Source organism: Ahaetulla prasina, chromosome 1 (assembly GCF_028640845.1).
Source record: "Ahaetulla prasina isolate Xishuangbanna chromosome 1, ASM2864084v1, whole genome shotgun sequence".
NCBI classification, from domain to species: domain Eukaryota; kingdom Metazoa; phylum Chordata; class Lepidosauria; order Squamata; family Colubridae; genus Ahaetulla; species Ahaetulla prasina.
The window spans coordinates 81,942,590-81,957,059 of NC_080539.1; the positions used below are offsets into that span (position 1 = coordinate 81,942,590).

Sequence of the window (14,470 nt, forward strand, 5' to 3'; positions counted from 1 at the left end):
AGCACTGTATTTCTATATTAATTCCATATGGTTACATGGTCTCATTGAGCCATATATTTTGCAAACCTAATATACCGGTACTTCTAATATTCTGCATTTACATTCTTTTCAAGAATGGGCATATTATAGGTAGTTCATATATCTCCTCATGTTTTCCTGGAGCATTATAATGGAATGAGACCTAAAATGTGATTCTGTGTGTTAGGTTTGAGCACGCATACTCCATCATCCCACCTCACATCTTCTATTTGCAGGTCTGCATGTAAGACACTGGAATGTTTTAATTAAAACTTCATGTTTTAATTAATTGTTTTTGATTTTAATTAAAAAATTAAATGTTTTAATTAATTGTGGCTTATTATTGAATCCCAAAAAGAACAAAGTGATTAGTTTAAAAGAGGGATACTGAAACAATATAAATCATATCGCTTATGATATTGACGTGCTTGGTTCCAACAAATCCTAGTATAAATTAACTCAATTTCTGACCTAGATATGGTAAGACATTTTAATAGTAGTTTTAACTTGTTTGTAACCTGTACTTGTAGCTTATTTACTGATCTAGAAATAACATATAAGGAAAGGAATTACAGACTTATTAAATCCTCAAAAGATAAAGATGCTTTTTATTCTAACAAGTTTTGCCTTAGTTTTGGAACAAAAACCTGAATTTAAAAATCCTGTAGCCATGATACTACAAATTTAAAACAGTTTTAACTTTTTCCATAAAAAAAACAAGACAGTTACCTCTTCTTGGAAGAGATTTTGTCGATTCTTCAGAGCTCTTAGTCGGTTCTGTTTGTCTTCATGCTCTAAGTGCTCATCTGGTGGGTGGAAGTAACCAATCAAGTCCTGAAGGCTAAGGCTGACTGATTCAATGGGTAAATCAACTATGGAAGACTTAGCTTTCTTGTTGAGAGCATCAAGGCCCCTAAGGTTAATGTAAAAGCCCACTAATTAGACATGTATTTTCATCTGCTTCTTAATGCTATCATTACAATATCCCAATTTAACCAGATAATTAACAAATACATGTGTCTCAGTTTTAATAAGGAACCAACACTAAATAAAATGAGTGTATAAAGATCATCCAGTCCAGTTCTGTTCTACAGCTCTGGAAATAAACCAAGCAGTTTGCTCTGGACATAATCTAGTATAATCTAATGCCCAGATTGTGATTCAAAGAACTGGAGCAGCAGTCTTCCATGTGAAAAGCACAAAAGCTATAATTATTTTTTTCCAAATAGCACAATGATTTTTGCAGGCAAACTAAAAAGTTCTGAGGAAAGAATTATATTAAAGTTATATAAAATTGATGTAGCAGCTTTCAAGATAATTCTTTTAAAATTTAGCATATGTTTATTGTTTTGGGACAGCAAAGTACTTTACATAAAGAAGTCTTCATATAACTTGGTATGGCTGACACAGCACCATTCAAATATCTCATGTTCAAGTAAAACAAATCCAAAATATAGTTTTGTGAAGATTCATGCACTCTTCTCCTAAATAATCTTATGAAGCTATTGGCTTTCTGTTAAATATGACAGAAAGAGGAAGTGAGAGAGTAGTATATGTATACCTTATGAACCTGTTGAAAAGGAAGACAGTACTGCGAATTACTCGTGCTGTACGTGATTCTTCATGCTGAGATCTGGATAATGTCAATCCATCATCCATATGGCCCTCATGGTGCATGATGGCCTGCAACAAAAAACTTAATGGAGAAAACCATGCTAATGTTTGATGAATCTTTTGTTCATCCTAATTCTATTTCTCTGGATGTCTCAATCCAGGTAAGTCAATTATTTATCAATGATTTATAGCAATGAGTTCCATCATAATTCTATGTCTCAAAGCTTATTCTTGAAAAGTGTAAAGATTATTCACCCATTGTTTCATTTGAGATATGCAAACATTGCATATCTCAAACAATACAGAAAATAATGGACAAAATCCATATGTCGCCAATACAGTATAGGCAAATCCCTATATAACTATGAATTCATTACCCAACCAAATAATCCAGTCTTGATAGTAAAAACAAAACAGTTCTGAAGCATTCCCAAATGTCAATTAAATCAAAGAAGGAGTATATTGCTGAAAATCCAGAATGAATAATGACCTATTTGGAATGGCAATTTATAGCCACCAATAGCAAACCACTTCACAATTTGTGATTAAAATCTTTATTCCAGATAATGAGGTTTGCTTTTTGTGAACTGTGTATAGGTGGACCCATGCATAAGAAGAGTATCCTGCACACATCCTCTGATAGATTCCATTTTGCAAAGACTAGTATCTACTTGTCCTTCACAAGACAACTTTTGTATTATACAGTAAACTTTCTAAGATTTTCTTCCATGGAACAATTTTTGTTAAGTTCTTCTAAATGCATTCTCAGAGATACTAGGACCTCTGTATTTGTTGTTCTGAAATCTTGTACTTTTGCCATAAGGGTATAACCAGTTTACCAACCAGTTGTTTTTTTTTCTGAATAGCTAGCTAGCTCATGAGTTTTATCCCACCAATTGGATTAATATGGGTTTGCATGGTTCCAAAGAAATTCCTGTGTAATTTATGTGAAAGATTTTTACCATTACTTCATTCCACTTTACAGGTAGTCATCAACTTTTGGCAGTAATTGAGCCTGGCAATTATGGTTGCAAGCCATGATGGTCATAAAACAGGTCATCACCTGACCAACCCAATTTTATGACCTTTTTGGCAGGGACTGTTAAGTGCTATAGGGCATTTATTTCTGGAAACCAGAAGTAAAAGTTGGTTTCCAGAATGTCAGAACTTCAAAACTGAGTAGTAAGTTACAACAGTAGGGTCTGTTGTAACTTCACATAATCACTAAGTGACCAGCTGTAATTTGAAGACTACCTATAATTTGAAGACTACCTATAATATAGACTTGAATATAGATTCAAATCTATATTTCTTGAATCAAAGTCCATTGATTTATTTTCTTTAATCATCAAGGTGTTTTGTTTACCTACAGAGATCCAGGCAATGTTGTCTATCAAATAAAGTTTTTCCTACTAATGCATATATGTTGAATCCAAACTAATTTCATAGATAACATTGTGTACCTTCTGACTTTCCTGCTTTTTTATTTTTGTTTTATAGAGGTTACATGCTAAAATGCTGTTTTGAAAACAATGGCAGTAATCAAGCAGAAACGACAAAATATTTGGTGGAAATCACTACAGAGTATTTGAGCCATGCTCGGAACAATATATTCTTATTGCCAAGATTTGATAAACATGCAAATATTTATAGGAAACTAGAGATATTTGTGGATTTTAAAGGTAGCGTCACTGATTAACTTTCTATTTACTTCTGCCAAAAATATACTCTTGCATATATTTTTTTCCATTTAGCTTAACAGATTTTTGCCACAATTGCAATTATTTTCAGTAGTTTTGGAAATATCCATTTTCCTTCTGTGTTAGACAAGTTTATATAACTCTTACATTTTATAAAGCAAGTAAAGCATAATGCTAACAAAAATGAGAGAAATGTCTTTAGTCATTATTTTGCTGAACTCCAGTAAAAAGTCCTCATATAACCAAAAAATGTTTATATCAATATAAATAAAATATAGGTAATTCTTGCTTAATTATTGCTCTGTTTAGCAACCAAAGTTATGACAGCACTGACAAACTAACTTTATGACCTGTCGTACCTAAGGCCACCACAGAATCCCTGCAGTCACCTGATCACCATTTCAACGCTTTACAGCCACCTTTCAAAAAGAAGAATCAATGGGGAAGCTGGCAGTAAAATCACATCATGATCACATGATGTCTTGCTTTCAGTAACAATTGTAGTAGAAGTGAGGTCATAAGTCTGTCATATCCTCGTGATGTCAGCTTAACAGCTACATCACTTAGGGAAGGAGTTGTCAGTTCCAATTGTGGTCATTAAGCAAGGACTACCTGTATTTGCATTTCAGAAAGCATTCTGAGCAATCTGCATACAAAAAAAAAGTTTGCCACGTGAACAAGTAAAAAGGAAACCGTGAATATATGTGCATATAAATATATGAATATAAGCCTATAAAGGAAAATATTCGTAGCACAGGCTTGAAATAACCTTGGTACTCTTTGAGCTTGGTTATTTTCTTCCAGACATTTCATTTCCCAAACTAGGTAACATCATCAATACTACTCAAAATAGAAAACATCCATTTTAGGGAATTGGGATTGAGCTCTTATGTATTATAGCTATAGAATGGAATGGAATGGAATGGAATGGAATGGAATAGAATAGAATAGAATAGAATAGAATAGAATAGAATAGAATAGAATTATTTATTGGCCAAGTGTGATTAGACACACAAGGAATTTGTCTTGGTGCATACACTCTCGGTATACATAATGATGGTTGAGTGATAAACACATTGAAATTGGGTTCTGGGTAAACTTTAAAATAAAAAAATAGCACAGCTGGAAGGGATCTTCTAGGTGAAATAATCCAACTCCCTGCTCAAGCAGGAGACTCTATACCTTTTCTGACAAGTGCTTGTCCAGTCTTTTCTTGAAAGCCTCCAGTGATGAAGCACCCACAACTTCTGAAGGCAAGCTGTTTCATTGGTTGACTGTTCTCACTGTCAGAAAATGTCTCCTTATTTCTGAGTTGAATCACCTTGATCACTTTCCATTCACTGTTCCTTATCTGGCCTTTGTGTGCTTTGGAAAATAGGTTGTCCTCCCTCCTCTCTGTGAGAGCTCCTCAAATATTCGAATACTGCTATCATGTCACCCCTGATCCTTCTTTTCACTAGACTAGCCATGCTCAGTTCCTGCAACTGTTCTTCATATGTTTTAGCCTCCAGGCCCCTAATCATCTTTGTCGCTCTTCTCTGTACTCTTTCTAGAATCTCAACATTCAGCATTAATTTCCTTGTCACATCAAAGTTATATTTAATATAATAACCTTGTTTTAAACACCTTACCTTGCGCTGCACAGATCCCATTCTTACAGACTTTGCATCCACTGATTGGTAGGTAAGCCACAAACCTGTGTCTACATGCTGTATAAAGCAGACTGAATCTCCATACTTTATTTCTGGGGTTCCCATGCCATCCACTTCTTTTCTTATCCCTACATCTAATTTCTCCTACAAAGAAAAAGAAGCCAGTTGTTATCTACAAAACCATTTTGAAAGGTGACAGTTTTTACCTCAACAGAAAATGGTAAAGCACACTTAATGTTAAAAATGATAACGTCTATGGTACAAGATTAATTTCAATAGTATTTAAATACGCTTATTTTCCAGATGCAGGTAATCTTTAAAGAAAAAGCAACTACCAATACTCCAGGCACATAATAAATGTGTATAATTCTCTTTATTATTCCCATTTTCATTTATTGTTACTAATACTAATTCTATGCCTGAATTCTATAGTAGTTCTATCTAAATCATTACATATTCATAGTGTTAACATTGTACTGTACATGCAAACTAGAATTTCAAAGTTACAGGCCAGTTTTCTACATCCCATCTATTGTTTTAATGACACATTCCATAAACACCTATGGTTTTCTTTATGTAGGTATGATAAAATAGGGCTCTTTTCATCTTATGGTATTTTTTTGCAGGAAATGGCTCATGTCCACATTTTTTTTAAAAAAATTATTTGGTTTTGGCAACATTGTTCTAATAAACTAATAAGATTGCTATTCCATCAAAAAGCTAGCTTATATTATATTTTCAGATTATTTTATCCATTCTTGGAACTTTTAAAAAATGTAAATATAAGATGCAAATCTGAAATGAAGCAGTATAGAGCTTTATATTAAAGCTGATATATTTTAGTTCAGCCTACTGAAAAACAGAAGGCTAGAAAAAAGGCCTGGAACATAAACATAAAAATGAATAATATTTTAAAATGCAATTTCTCTATTGAAGAGTAACAGTCATTTGATATGATGAATTTTATTCCAAATAAATTGGAATAAGATTATAGTCTGAAGTTATACATCTTTTCCACAAAGCTTCTGGTAACTTTGATTAATAACAAGCACTTTTTTCAGTCTGACCAAGTCAAGCATTTATCTAAACCCAATGTTAAACTGTATATCAGCAATTCCAACCTTTGTGGGCTTGGCGGCCTGGCTGGGCGTGGGGGAATAGAGAGGAACTAGGCCACGCAAGTGGTGGACCGGCACATATCAAAATTGGCAGTGCTCTATCAAATCCTGTTTCTGTCAAAAGTGGCGTTCCCCAAGGCAGCGTTCTTGGACCAACATTCTTCATATTATACATTAATGATCTCTGTGACCATATTACAAGTAATTGTGTTCTCTTTGCTGACGATGTCAAACTATTTAATACCACCAACAACACAACTACCCTTCAAAAAGGCCTTGACTTTGTAACTGAATGGTCTAAAATTTGGCAACTCCAAATCTCAACCAGCAAATGCTCAGTTTTACATATTGGAAAAAAGAACCTAAACACTAAGTACAAGCTTGATGGACATTACCTTACAGATGACCCCCACCCTGTTAAAGACCTTGGAGTTTTCATATCAAATTATCTAAGTGCCATCCCACTGCAACTACATCACAAAAAAGGCTTTAAGAGTTGTAAACCTAATCTTGCGTAGCTTCTTCTCCAAAAACACTACACTACTAACCAGAGCATATAAAACATTTGCTAGACCAATTCTTGAATACAGCTCGACTGTCTGGAACCCATACCACATTTCTGACATCAATACAATTGAACGTGTCCAGAAATATTTTACAAGAAGAGTTCTCCACTCCTCTGAATACAACAAAATACCTTATGCCACCAGACTTGAAATCCTGGGCTTAGAAAATTTAGAACTACGCCGCTTCGACATGACCTGAGTTTAACTCATAGAATCATCTATTAAAATGTCCTTCCTGTTGAAGACTACTTCAGCTTCAATTGCAACAATACATGAGCACACAATAGATTTAAGCTTAATGTTAACCGCTCCAATCTTGATTGCAGAAAATATGACTTCAGTAACAGAGTTGTTAATGCTTGGAATAAACTACCTGACTCTGTGGTCTCTTCCCAAAATCCCCAAAGCTTCAACCAAAACTATCTACTATTGACTTCACCCCATTCCTAAGAGGTCTGTAAGGGGCGTGCATAAGAGCACAAGCGTGCCTACCGTTCCCATCCTATTGTTTCCTTTCGTTATATCCAATTAATATAGTTATTACATACTCATATATATGTTTATATATTGTATAATTATTTCATGCTTATGCTTATATATACTGTATGACAAAATAAATAAAAAAAATAAAAAAATAAAAATCGCAAGCTTTATTTTAAGCTGAAAAGAAGCACTTCCTTCATTGGTTTATTTGGATTACCACATTTCTTAGAATAAACTTCCGATGCATCCAGCTAAATTTGAATCTGTTCTATCCTGGACCACCCTCCTACAGCATTTTCATTGCCATTTTTTTCATTATTTTATTCCCAATGTTGCTGCTTTAACTGTGTTATTTAATCATCATACCAAGAAAGGGTTTCTCTTTGGAAAATATTCTGATACCCAATAAGTGTTTCTCTTATTCAAACACATTCTCGTTTCCCAATGTACCTTCTGTCCACAACTCATATGACACTTTGTTATTCAAGCTGATTTTTTATTTGGGGACTGCGCTTATATATCTGTTCCAGAGTCTGATCAAACTTTGTTTCCCATACATTTTTTCCTAATAGTTTCTTCCAGCCAAATGTAATTATTGTCCTTTTAACATGAATTGTTGGATCATTAAGAAACTTTTCAACAATGGTTTTATCAGGAAACACCCCCCCCCTCAAGATCCAAACTAACTTTGGATTTGGATTTAAAACATTTATTGTCAGCCCACATGGGTAAATCAGACAGGAAGCAGGACTAGATGAGCTAATTCTACTTTATTGTAAGGTTGCATTAACAGAAACTGGAAAGTTTGAAAGTACAAACTTCCTGCCACTTTTAAACACCTGAACAATTTGGATGCGTCTTTCCTAAATTTTCTTCCCTTGACCATTCATTGAGGACTCCTGCCTCTCTGATCTGGTTGTTTCGTAGGCAGCATATCTTCCCAGTCATCCCCAAGGTCATCGATTATACTTATAAACTTCTCACAGAGTTGTATTTTTAACTTAAGGTTGGCACAATTATTTTTCCATTCTGAATTTCAGTTATCTCATATTTAATAAAGACTTACAATTTCTGCAAGTGTTGTGACCCAGGTTCCTGGACTCGGACTCCTGGACTCGGATGATTCAGAAAGTGAGGAAGAAGACCTGGCAAGGCCTGCTTCTCCTGGGCCCTCTCTCTCCCTGGCACCCACCCAAGGGGAGGAGGAGGGGCCGGCAAGGCCTGATTCCCCCGGGCCTTCTTCTGATTTGACAACACCCCAAGAACAATTTTGGCTTGATGCAAGACTGCGCAGATGTGACCGGCGCGCACAGCAGAGGAGGCGTTGGGACAAAGTCAAGGAATGATGAGTCATGAAGTGACATGCACAGAGTCTATAAAAGCAGGAGGCGGAACTTCCTGGCTTTTTGTCTTGGACAAAGCAGTGTAATTGCTTGGGCAAACTGTATCATGGAGAGAAGAATCTGTTTGTGAGTGAATCGTGCTTTATCTATAATTTTCTGGTTATCTCCAGGGATTTTGGCAGGCATGTGGGGAGACATCTCTGTGCCAGAAGGAATTTAGCCAAATGTAAATAAATTAGGAAGAGGCCTTTGACTGACTCTTTGTTGGGAGTATGGGGGGAGGGAAACAGAACAGCAAGTTTGGGGGAAGCTATCTTTCATCTACTGATGTTTGCCCTTCATTTATGGCCAGGTTATAAAACATAGAAAATAAAAGCTACCTTTGAGCAATATCTTCATTGCCATGTAACAGGAGTTTAACCTTTATTACCTCTTGCGTGCTTTTCGCCTGCAGATAAGGCAAAAATGGAAAGGCTATAAAGCACTGCTTCCCTCTCACAAACCTCTCAGGCTATCCAGAAGGAATCATGCTTGATGCATCAAGCACTGCCTAAAGACCCAAGAGGCATAGTCTCGCTTCATCTACATCCTGAGAAAAATTCATAAACTAGGACAATCAATCCTGTTTTTATCTCATGCACAGGCCTGAATACTAACTCAAGGGATCAAAGTAATTCATTACTTCTAAAAATGTCTTTAGATAAAGCTGGTTATCTTCTCCAGAATCTTCCTTGGTAGAGAGACTTGACATTGAGTGAAAATTGCCTAATATAATTGAACCAAGAGATGATCTCTTAAGGACAGATTGTACCACTGGCTCTTTTAAGCAGGACATATTACCCACCCCAAGACATACTAATATTTCCCCATGTGCTGTTATGCATATTACTTCTTTCTGCGTGTGACTTCCCAATTGTCTCAATAAAGCTACTGATTTAAAATTATTGTGTCTGCTTGCAAATAAGCAACTGAGAGTTTTGTAGTCTTATCTTACTATTTGTCATCAATAAAAGTAGAATGGATATTATATAAATGGATAAAGGAAAAAAAGGAATATGTTAGAGAAAAGGACTTCAACAAAGTGGCTGAGTTCATAAATCACACTGAACAATAATGTACTATGGTTTGTTTTAGGTAGTATGTGTTATAAGTCAAGTCATTCAGGTTTATTAAATAACTGAAACAATTTAGTGCGATAGGACAAATAAGGCAATAAGTGAGGATCTGAAGATTTTACCTTTTACCAATTCAGGGAAAATCAAAGCAAAGTAAAATAAGGAGAAATAGAAAATGCAACATACTTACGTAAAAAAAACACCCCACAAAATTACCAATATAAGATGCAGTTCCGCTATCTCTATCATTCTTCTTGCATTAGGAAATGTCCAAGTCAGGAGTCACAATCCAACCTTCCAAAGAGTTGGAAGCTATAAGCCTCTGAGAAGTAAACCACTCCCATTCTTAGCCTTAAAACACTTGCTGCCAAGTTTCAACAAGAGGTGTTAAAGGACACTGGGGGATTGACACACACACAGGACACTGGGGGATTGAAAAAAGCTGACAGGTTGCCCACGGTTACCCACCTTGTATTAAGGGAAGCTGTATATGAGAAGTTGCTCCTGTTATTGGTAGATTTTGAGCAATCATATCTTGGCTTACAAAATGCTTTTATTTTTCTCTTTCTATTGGAAGCAAGCAACACTGCCCCAAGTCTCTAATTAACCATTCCTTGATTTACCTGAACCAGATACTAGATATTAAGCCAGGTAGTAAGCACCAGACAATAAGTATGTACCAAAGAAGGCATTTAAGTATTGGTTAATTATTCATAATTAACTATTAATTATAATTTCATTTTTTGCATAGGGCCTCTTCATGTTCTGTATTCCATTCCTTACTCATTTGTTAATATATTGCATTTTCTTTTATTTGGCTTATTGTACACCTCAGTTTGGACTGGGATGATGTCTAAAAAAATCCAATTAAATAATTAAATTTCATTTCATTAGGAAATTAAATTAAAATAAAATGAATTAAATGGAGAAATAACTTATATTACAAGTATTTACCTTGGAAGATCGAAAACAAAATGCTGTAGATTTCACATCAGCTTTTTCTTTGTCTGTTAGAAGAAGACTCTTATCATCCATGAGATTTAAATATTTCCCTGTTGTTATATGTCTTAATCTGAATGGCTGCCCCCATCTAATGTGACTTCCACTCCATCTAATAAAAAAATAAAATTAGCATTCATAAACAATGTAAAATATTAAGTATTCAATGAAAACATGAAACATGAACATTCAATTTTATTTCTAGAATTAAAGATATACCGAAATCACTTTTCAGTGATATCATTTTTCAGTGATATTTCAACTATAAGACATTTAAAGCAGACATCAAACAGGACCTCAACTCAAAACCTCAACTAAGAACACTTGCTAATTTCAATGGAAACCAGGTCCACCAAATCATAGATGAGCCATGCATGAGGGCCATCAGAAGACAAACAAATCTACATCCATGAAATCAACAGAAAGAAATGAGACCTGTAAAGTCCACATATGAGATATTCATTTATTCATTTATATTTAAGTGGCATATTTGTAATATTGTAATAACTGAGTTCATAACAAAATATTTTCATCATATAATCTACTGCTCCAGTGTTTTTGGAACAAAAAAGACATATAGGGTCAGTTAAGCAGATTCCCAAATATAACCAACAGAAGGCTGCAAAATTCTGAGTTCTGTTTACAATATTGTATATAATAAATATTCATTCTTTACATAACGCAGATCAAATTGACCTACATGCATTGACAGAAAAACCCTCTCCCAGCAACTGAAATTAATTTGCTTGCTTTAAGAATTGTGTATTTATGTATGGGTGTGATAAGGACCCCATAAAGAACCCCTTTTGTATATCGACCCCTAATACCTAAGACTCAGTTAGAAATTTGTGTGAACTGTACCATCAAATCTTAACTATCTCTTATGGAAAATCACTGAATCTGTGAAAAGCAGAAGTGGCTAGCTTGGCAGACGCACTGTGTTGTAACCAGAAAGAACTATTTCTACATACTGTAGGCTGTTTATCAGTTTTGATTTTTGTAACTCAATGTATATGAAATGGGTACTGAAAGTAATGATGCGTGTCAGAGGTTGTCTCGTGTCTTAGAAGGTGTATGATACTGCCATATATAGTCAAGTTTACTGAAAGCCAATTATGTATCATTTCGTATTTTCCTGTTATGCCATGTACTGCATCTAAGGTATAAAATGCTATGCTTGGGGGTGTCAGGGATCCAGACTTTGTTTTTCCATGCAAGTGGAAGTCTGTACCTATTTGCGCAGATAATTAAATAAATAATTCTTGTTTCTCCAATCCTTCGTGGTCTTTTCTCCTTCAACTGAAAATGTAAGTTTTCCCGTAACAGGTGAAGAAGACAGAGGTATGCTAATGATTAAAATAGTCCTTTTAATTATTTTAACTAAATGTTTTACTTTTCAATAAAACAACACAGGAGAGAAAAGTGAAGAAGAAATATGCCCAAGTTCACTGAGTGGTTGGAATATGTTCTGATATGAAAGAAGATTCTTCTTTATACAATTATTAGCACATCATTACTGCCGAACTGAATTTAAAGCAAAAATACTGTATATTTGTCAAATCATAATCTGAGGCTAATCAAATGCTAAAAATTTGAGCTTTTAATTTTTCAAACAGAACTGTGACATAATCTTTGTTTACAGATACTCTCATTAAGCAATCAATCAATAAGCATTCATTTCTGCAGGATTTCCTCAAAACAAATATTTTGAAACAGACAGTATATGGCCGCAATATGCATCAATAAACATACTTACAATTAATTTCAAATGATATCTTAAGTCATTGAACATTATTATTTTGGTACTATTTCCAAATGGAATCAAAACCTTTTAGCATACTATGATTTTTGTAACAATAACAAAAAAACCCTCTTCATTTAATAAAAGGGAATATTAGTTATCATAATGGATATATTATGCCAGCATTTACTTACGCAACCCTCAAAGTCTCCAATCGCCAAAGAGAACGAGCATGAATTGACACAGCACCACCTTCATAATGGACAGTTCTACAATACAAAAGACATTTTCCGACGTTTTTTTAGATATTTGTGCTAAAAACCAATTGTTTTCCCCGGAAATGTATTTGGCCAGTGCAGAAATTGGTTAAAATAAATATTACATCTACAATAACCAAAACAATGTGTACACACTCAAACTCTTTTAAAATTTACATTTTTAATCTCAGATAACCTTTCTCAAAGCAGTAAGAGCGTGCATTAGACTGCATTACATAATATCCTTACCAATGCAATAGGACAGCTCTGGAACTTTTTGCAAGGTATATATATATATATTTTTAACAGCTACCAAAGTGAACAGCATTTCTTTTTTGAAAATTATAAGGTGGTGAATTCATGTCTTTGCTTAATTTTTAAAAATTCAGAGTTATATAAAGCTGCATTAAGAAATGAGTTTGGAAACTGTCTCTTTCCTTCAGAGTTTCTTGGAAGGACAAGGCCATACCATATTATATAGCCATATACTCATTCCTGGAAGTGCTGGAGAAACAGAGAAGATCCAAAGAGCACGACGCTCTTGTAAGCATTCAGGCTTTTTAAAAATTAGAAAAGGATCAGGTTGCTTACCTGTTTCTGTGGTTTTATAAGCAGTCATCTGAGCATTCATTGAATGAATTTCGTGTTCCTGGGCAGAAACCATCAGAACATTCCAGAGCTGAGCTGATTTGAAGGGATGCCAAATGTTTCCTCCCATTGAACATACATGAAGAACTATTACTTACCTCAGTGAGGTAAGTACCCACACTGGGAAAGCAGAAATTTGTGTGAATGCAGAGACTGCCAATCAATGAAACAGTTAGTGAGCAAACTGTCCCTCTTTATTATCGTCCCTTGCATAGTAAACTATACACTTATCAGAGGTAGACCAAGCCAATTAATGTAGCATAAAAGATAATGTTATTCAACCAAGCATAGTAGGTTACATAATCCAGATATCAACATAGTGGTCTAAACAAATCAGAAAGTCAGACCAAACAGAAATATATTATGCCATGATTTCCAATAATATTTTAAACTGTGTGATTAAGCAGAAAATAACACTGAAAAAAACAACAGCCTAGTTAAGACAAAAAATTGCTAACAAAATTTGTTTATGGTTAATATCTCACTACAACTCTTCCTCTTCTTTACTGAAACATCTTCAAATATGGTTGCAGATTTATCCTTGGCCACATGGAGTATCTTGCCTGTTAACCTTCTCTTGAAAGTTTAAGGGCTTCTAAATTGAAGTTTATTTATATTGACAAACAGCTTCTTTTTTGAAGCAGATTGTATCTGTCTTATAGTCATGCCCTGGAAACTTATCTTCTTTAATGACTAAAATAGTTAGGAATGTGGGGGGGGAAATGTGGAAAAAACAGATATTCTTGACTGAGATGGTATAGCTTTGCTACCATTGATGAAAATGATGAATGAGTATAAGCAGTTGAGCGCAAATGAAATGTACAAAAATATATAAAGAAAAGAGCAATGAACATCATTTCCTTGCTAGATCCAAGAAAAATTAATCCTATAAGAATTAAGCATAAGTGCTAAAAATGTGGATTGCAAGGTCATTTGAGATTTTCATAGTTGTCATATATATCTAAAATCTAGAATAGCTAATTTAATAATGAAGTTGATACACATATCTTCTACCATTAGATAGACCAATAAAGAATTACTGGAAAAATAAAGTATCTAAATTCCTTGAATAGCAGATCACCACATATGCATGAACTTTGCAAATACTTGAGGTGATATTGAAAGACCAGAGGGAACAACATTGAATTGAAAGAATTGGATTTACGATCCATAGAAATGCTGATATGGAAACATACACTGTTTAAAACAACCTATG

General features: G+C 34.5%; 1 protein-coding gene across 1 annotated transcript in view; it reads right to left on the minus strand.

The window, feature by feature from the left end:
- RYR2 (ryanodine receptor 2) overlaps nucleotides 1–14,470 on the minus strand; it is a 231,018-nt gene that overhangs the window by 164,221 nt on the left and 52,327 nt on the right. Inside the window, exons 11-15 of the mRNA XM_058171339.1 lie at nucleotides 12,544–12,618; nucleotides 10,564–10,720; nucleotides 4,964–5,128; nucleotides 1,580–1,701; nucleotides 748–931 (exon numbers count right to left, since the gene is read on the minus strand). Of these exons, the coding sequence (XP_058027322.1) occupies nucleotides 748–931; nucleotides 1,580–1,701; nucleotides 4,964–5,128; nucleotides 10,564–10,720; nucleotides 12,544–12,618 (703 nt within the window). The remainder of the gene's footprint in view (nucleotides 1–747; nucleotides 932–1,579; nucleotides 1,702–4,963; nucleotides 5,129–10,563; nucleotides 10,721–12,543; nucleotides 12,619–14,470) is intronic.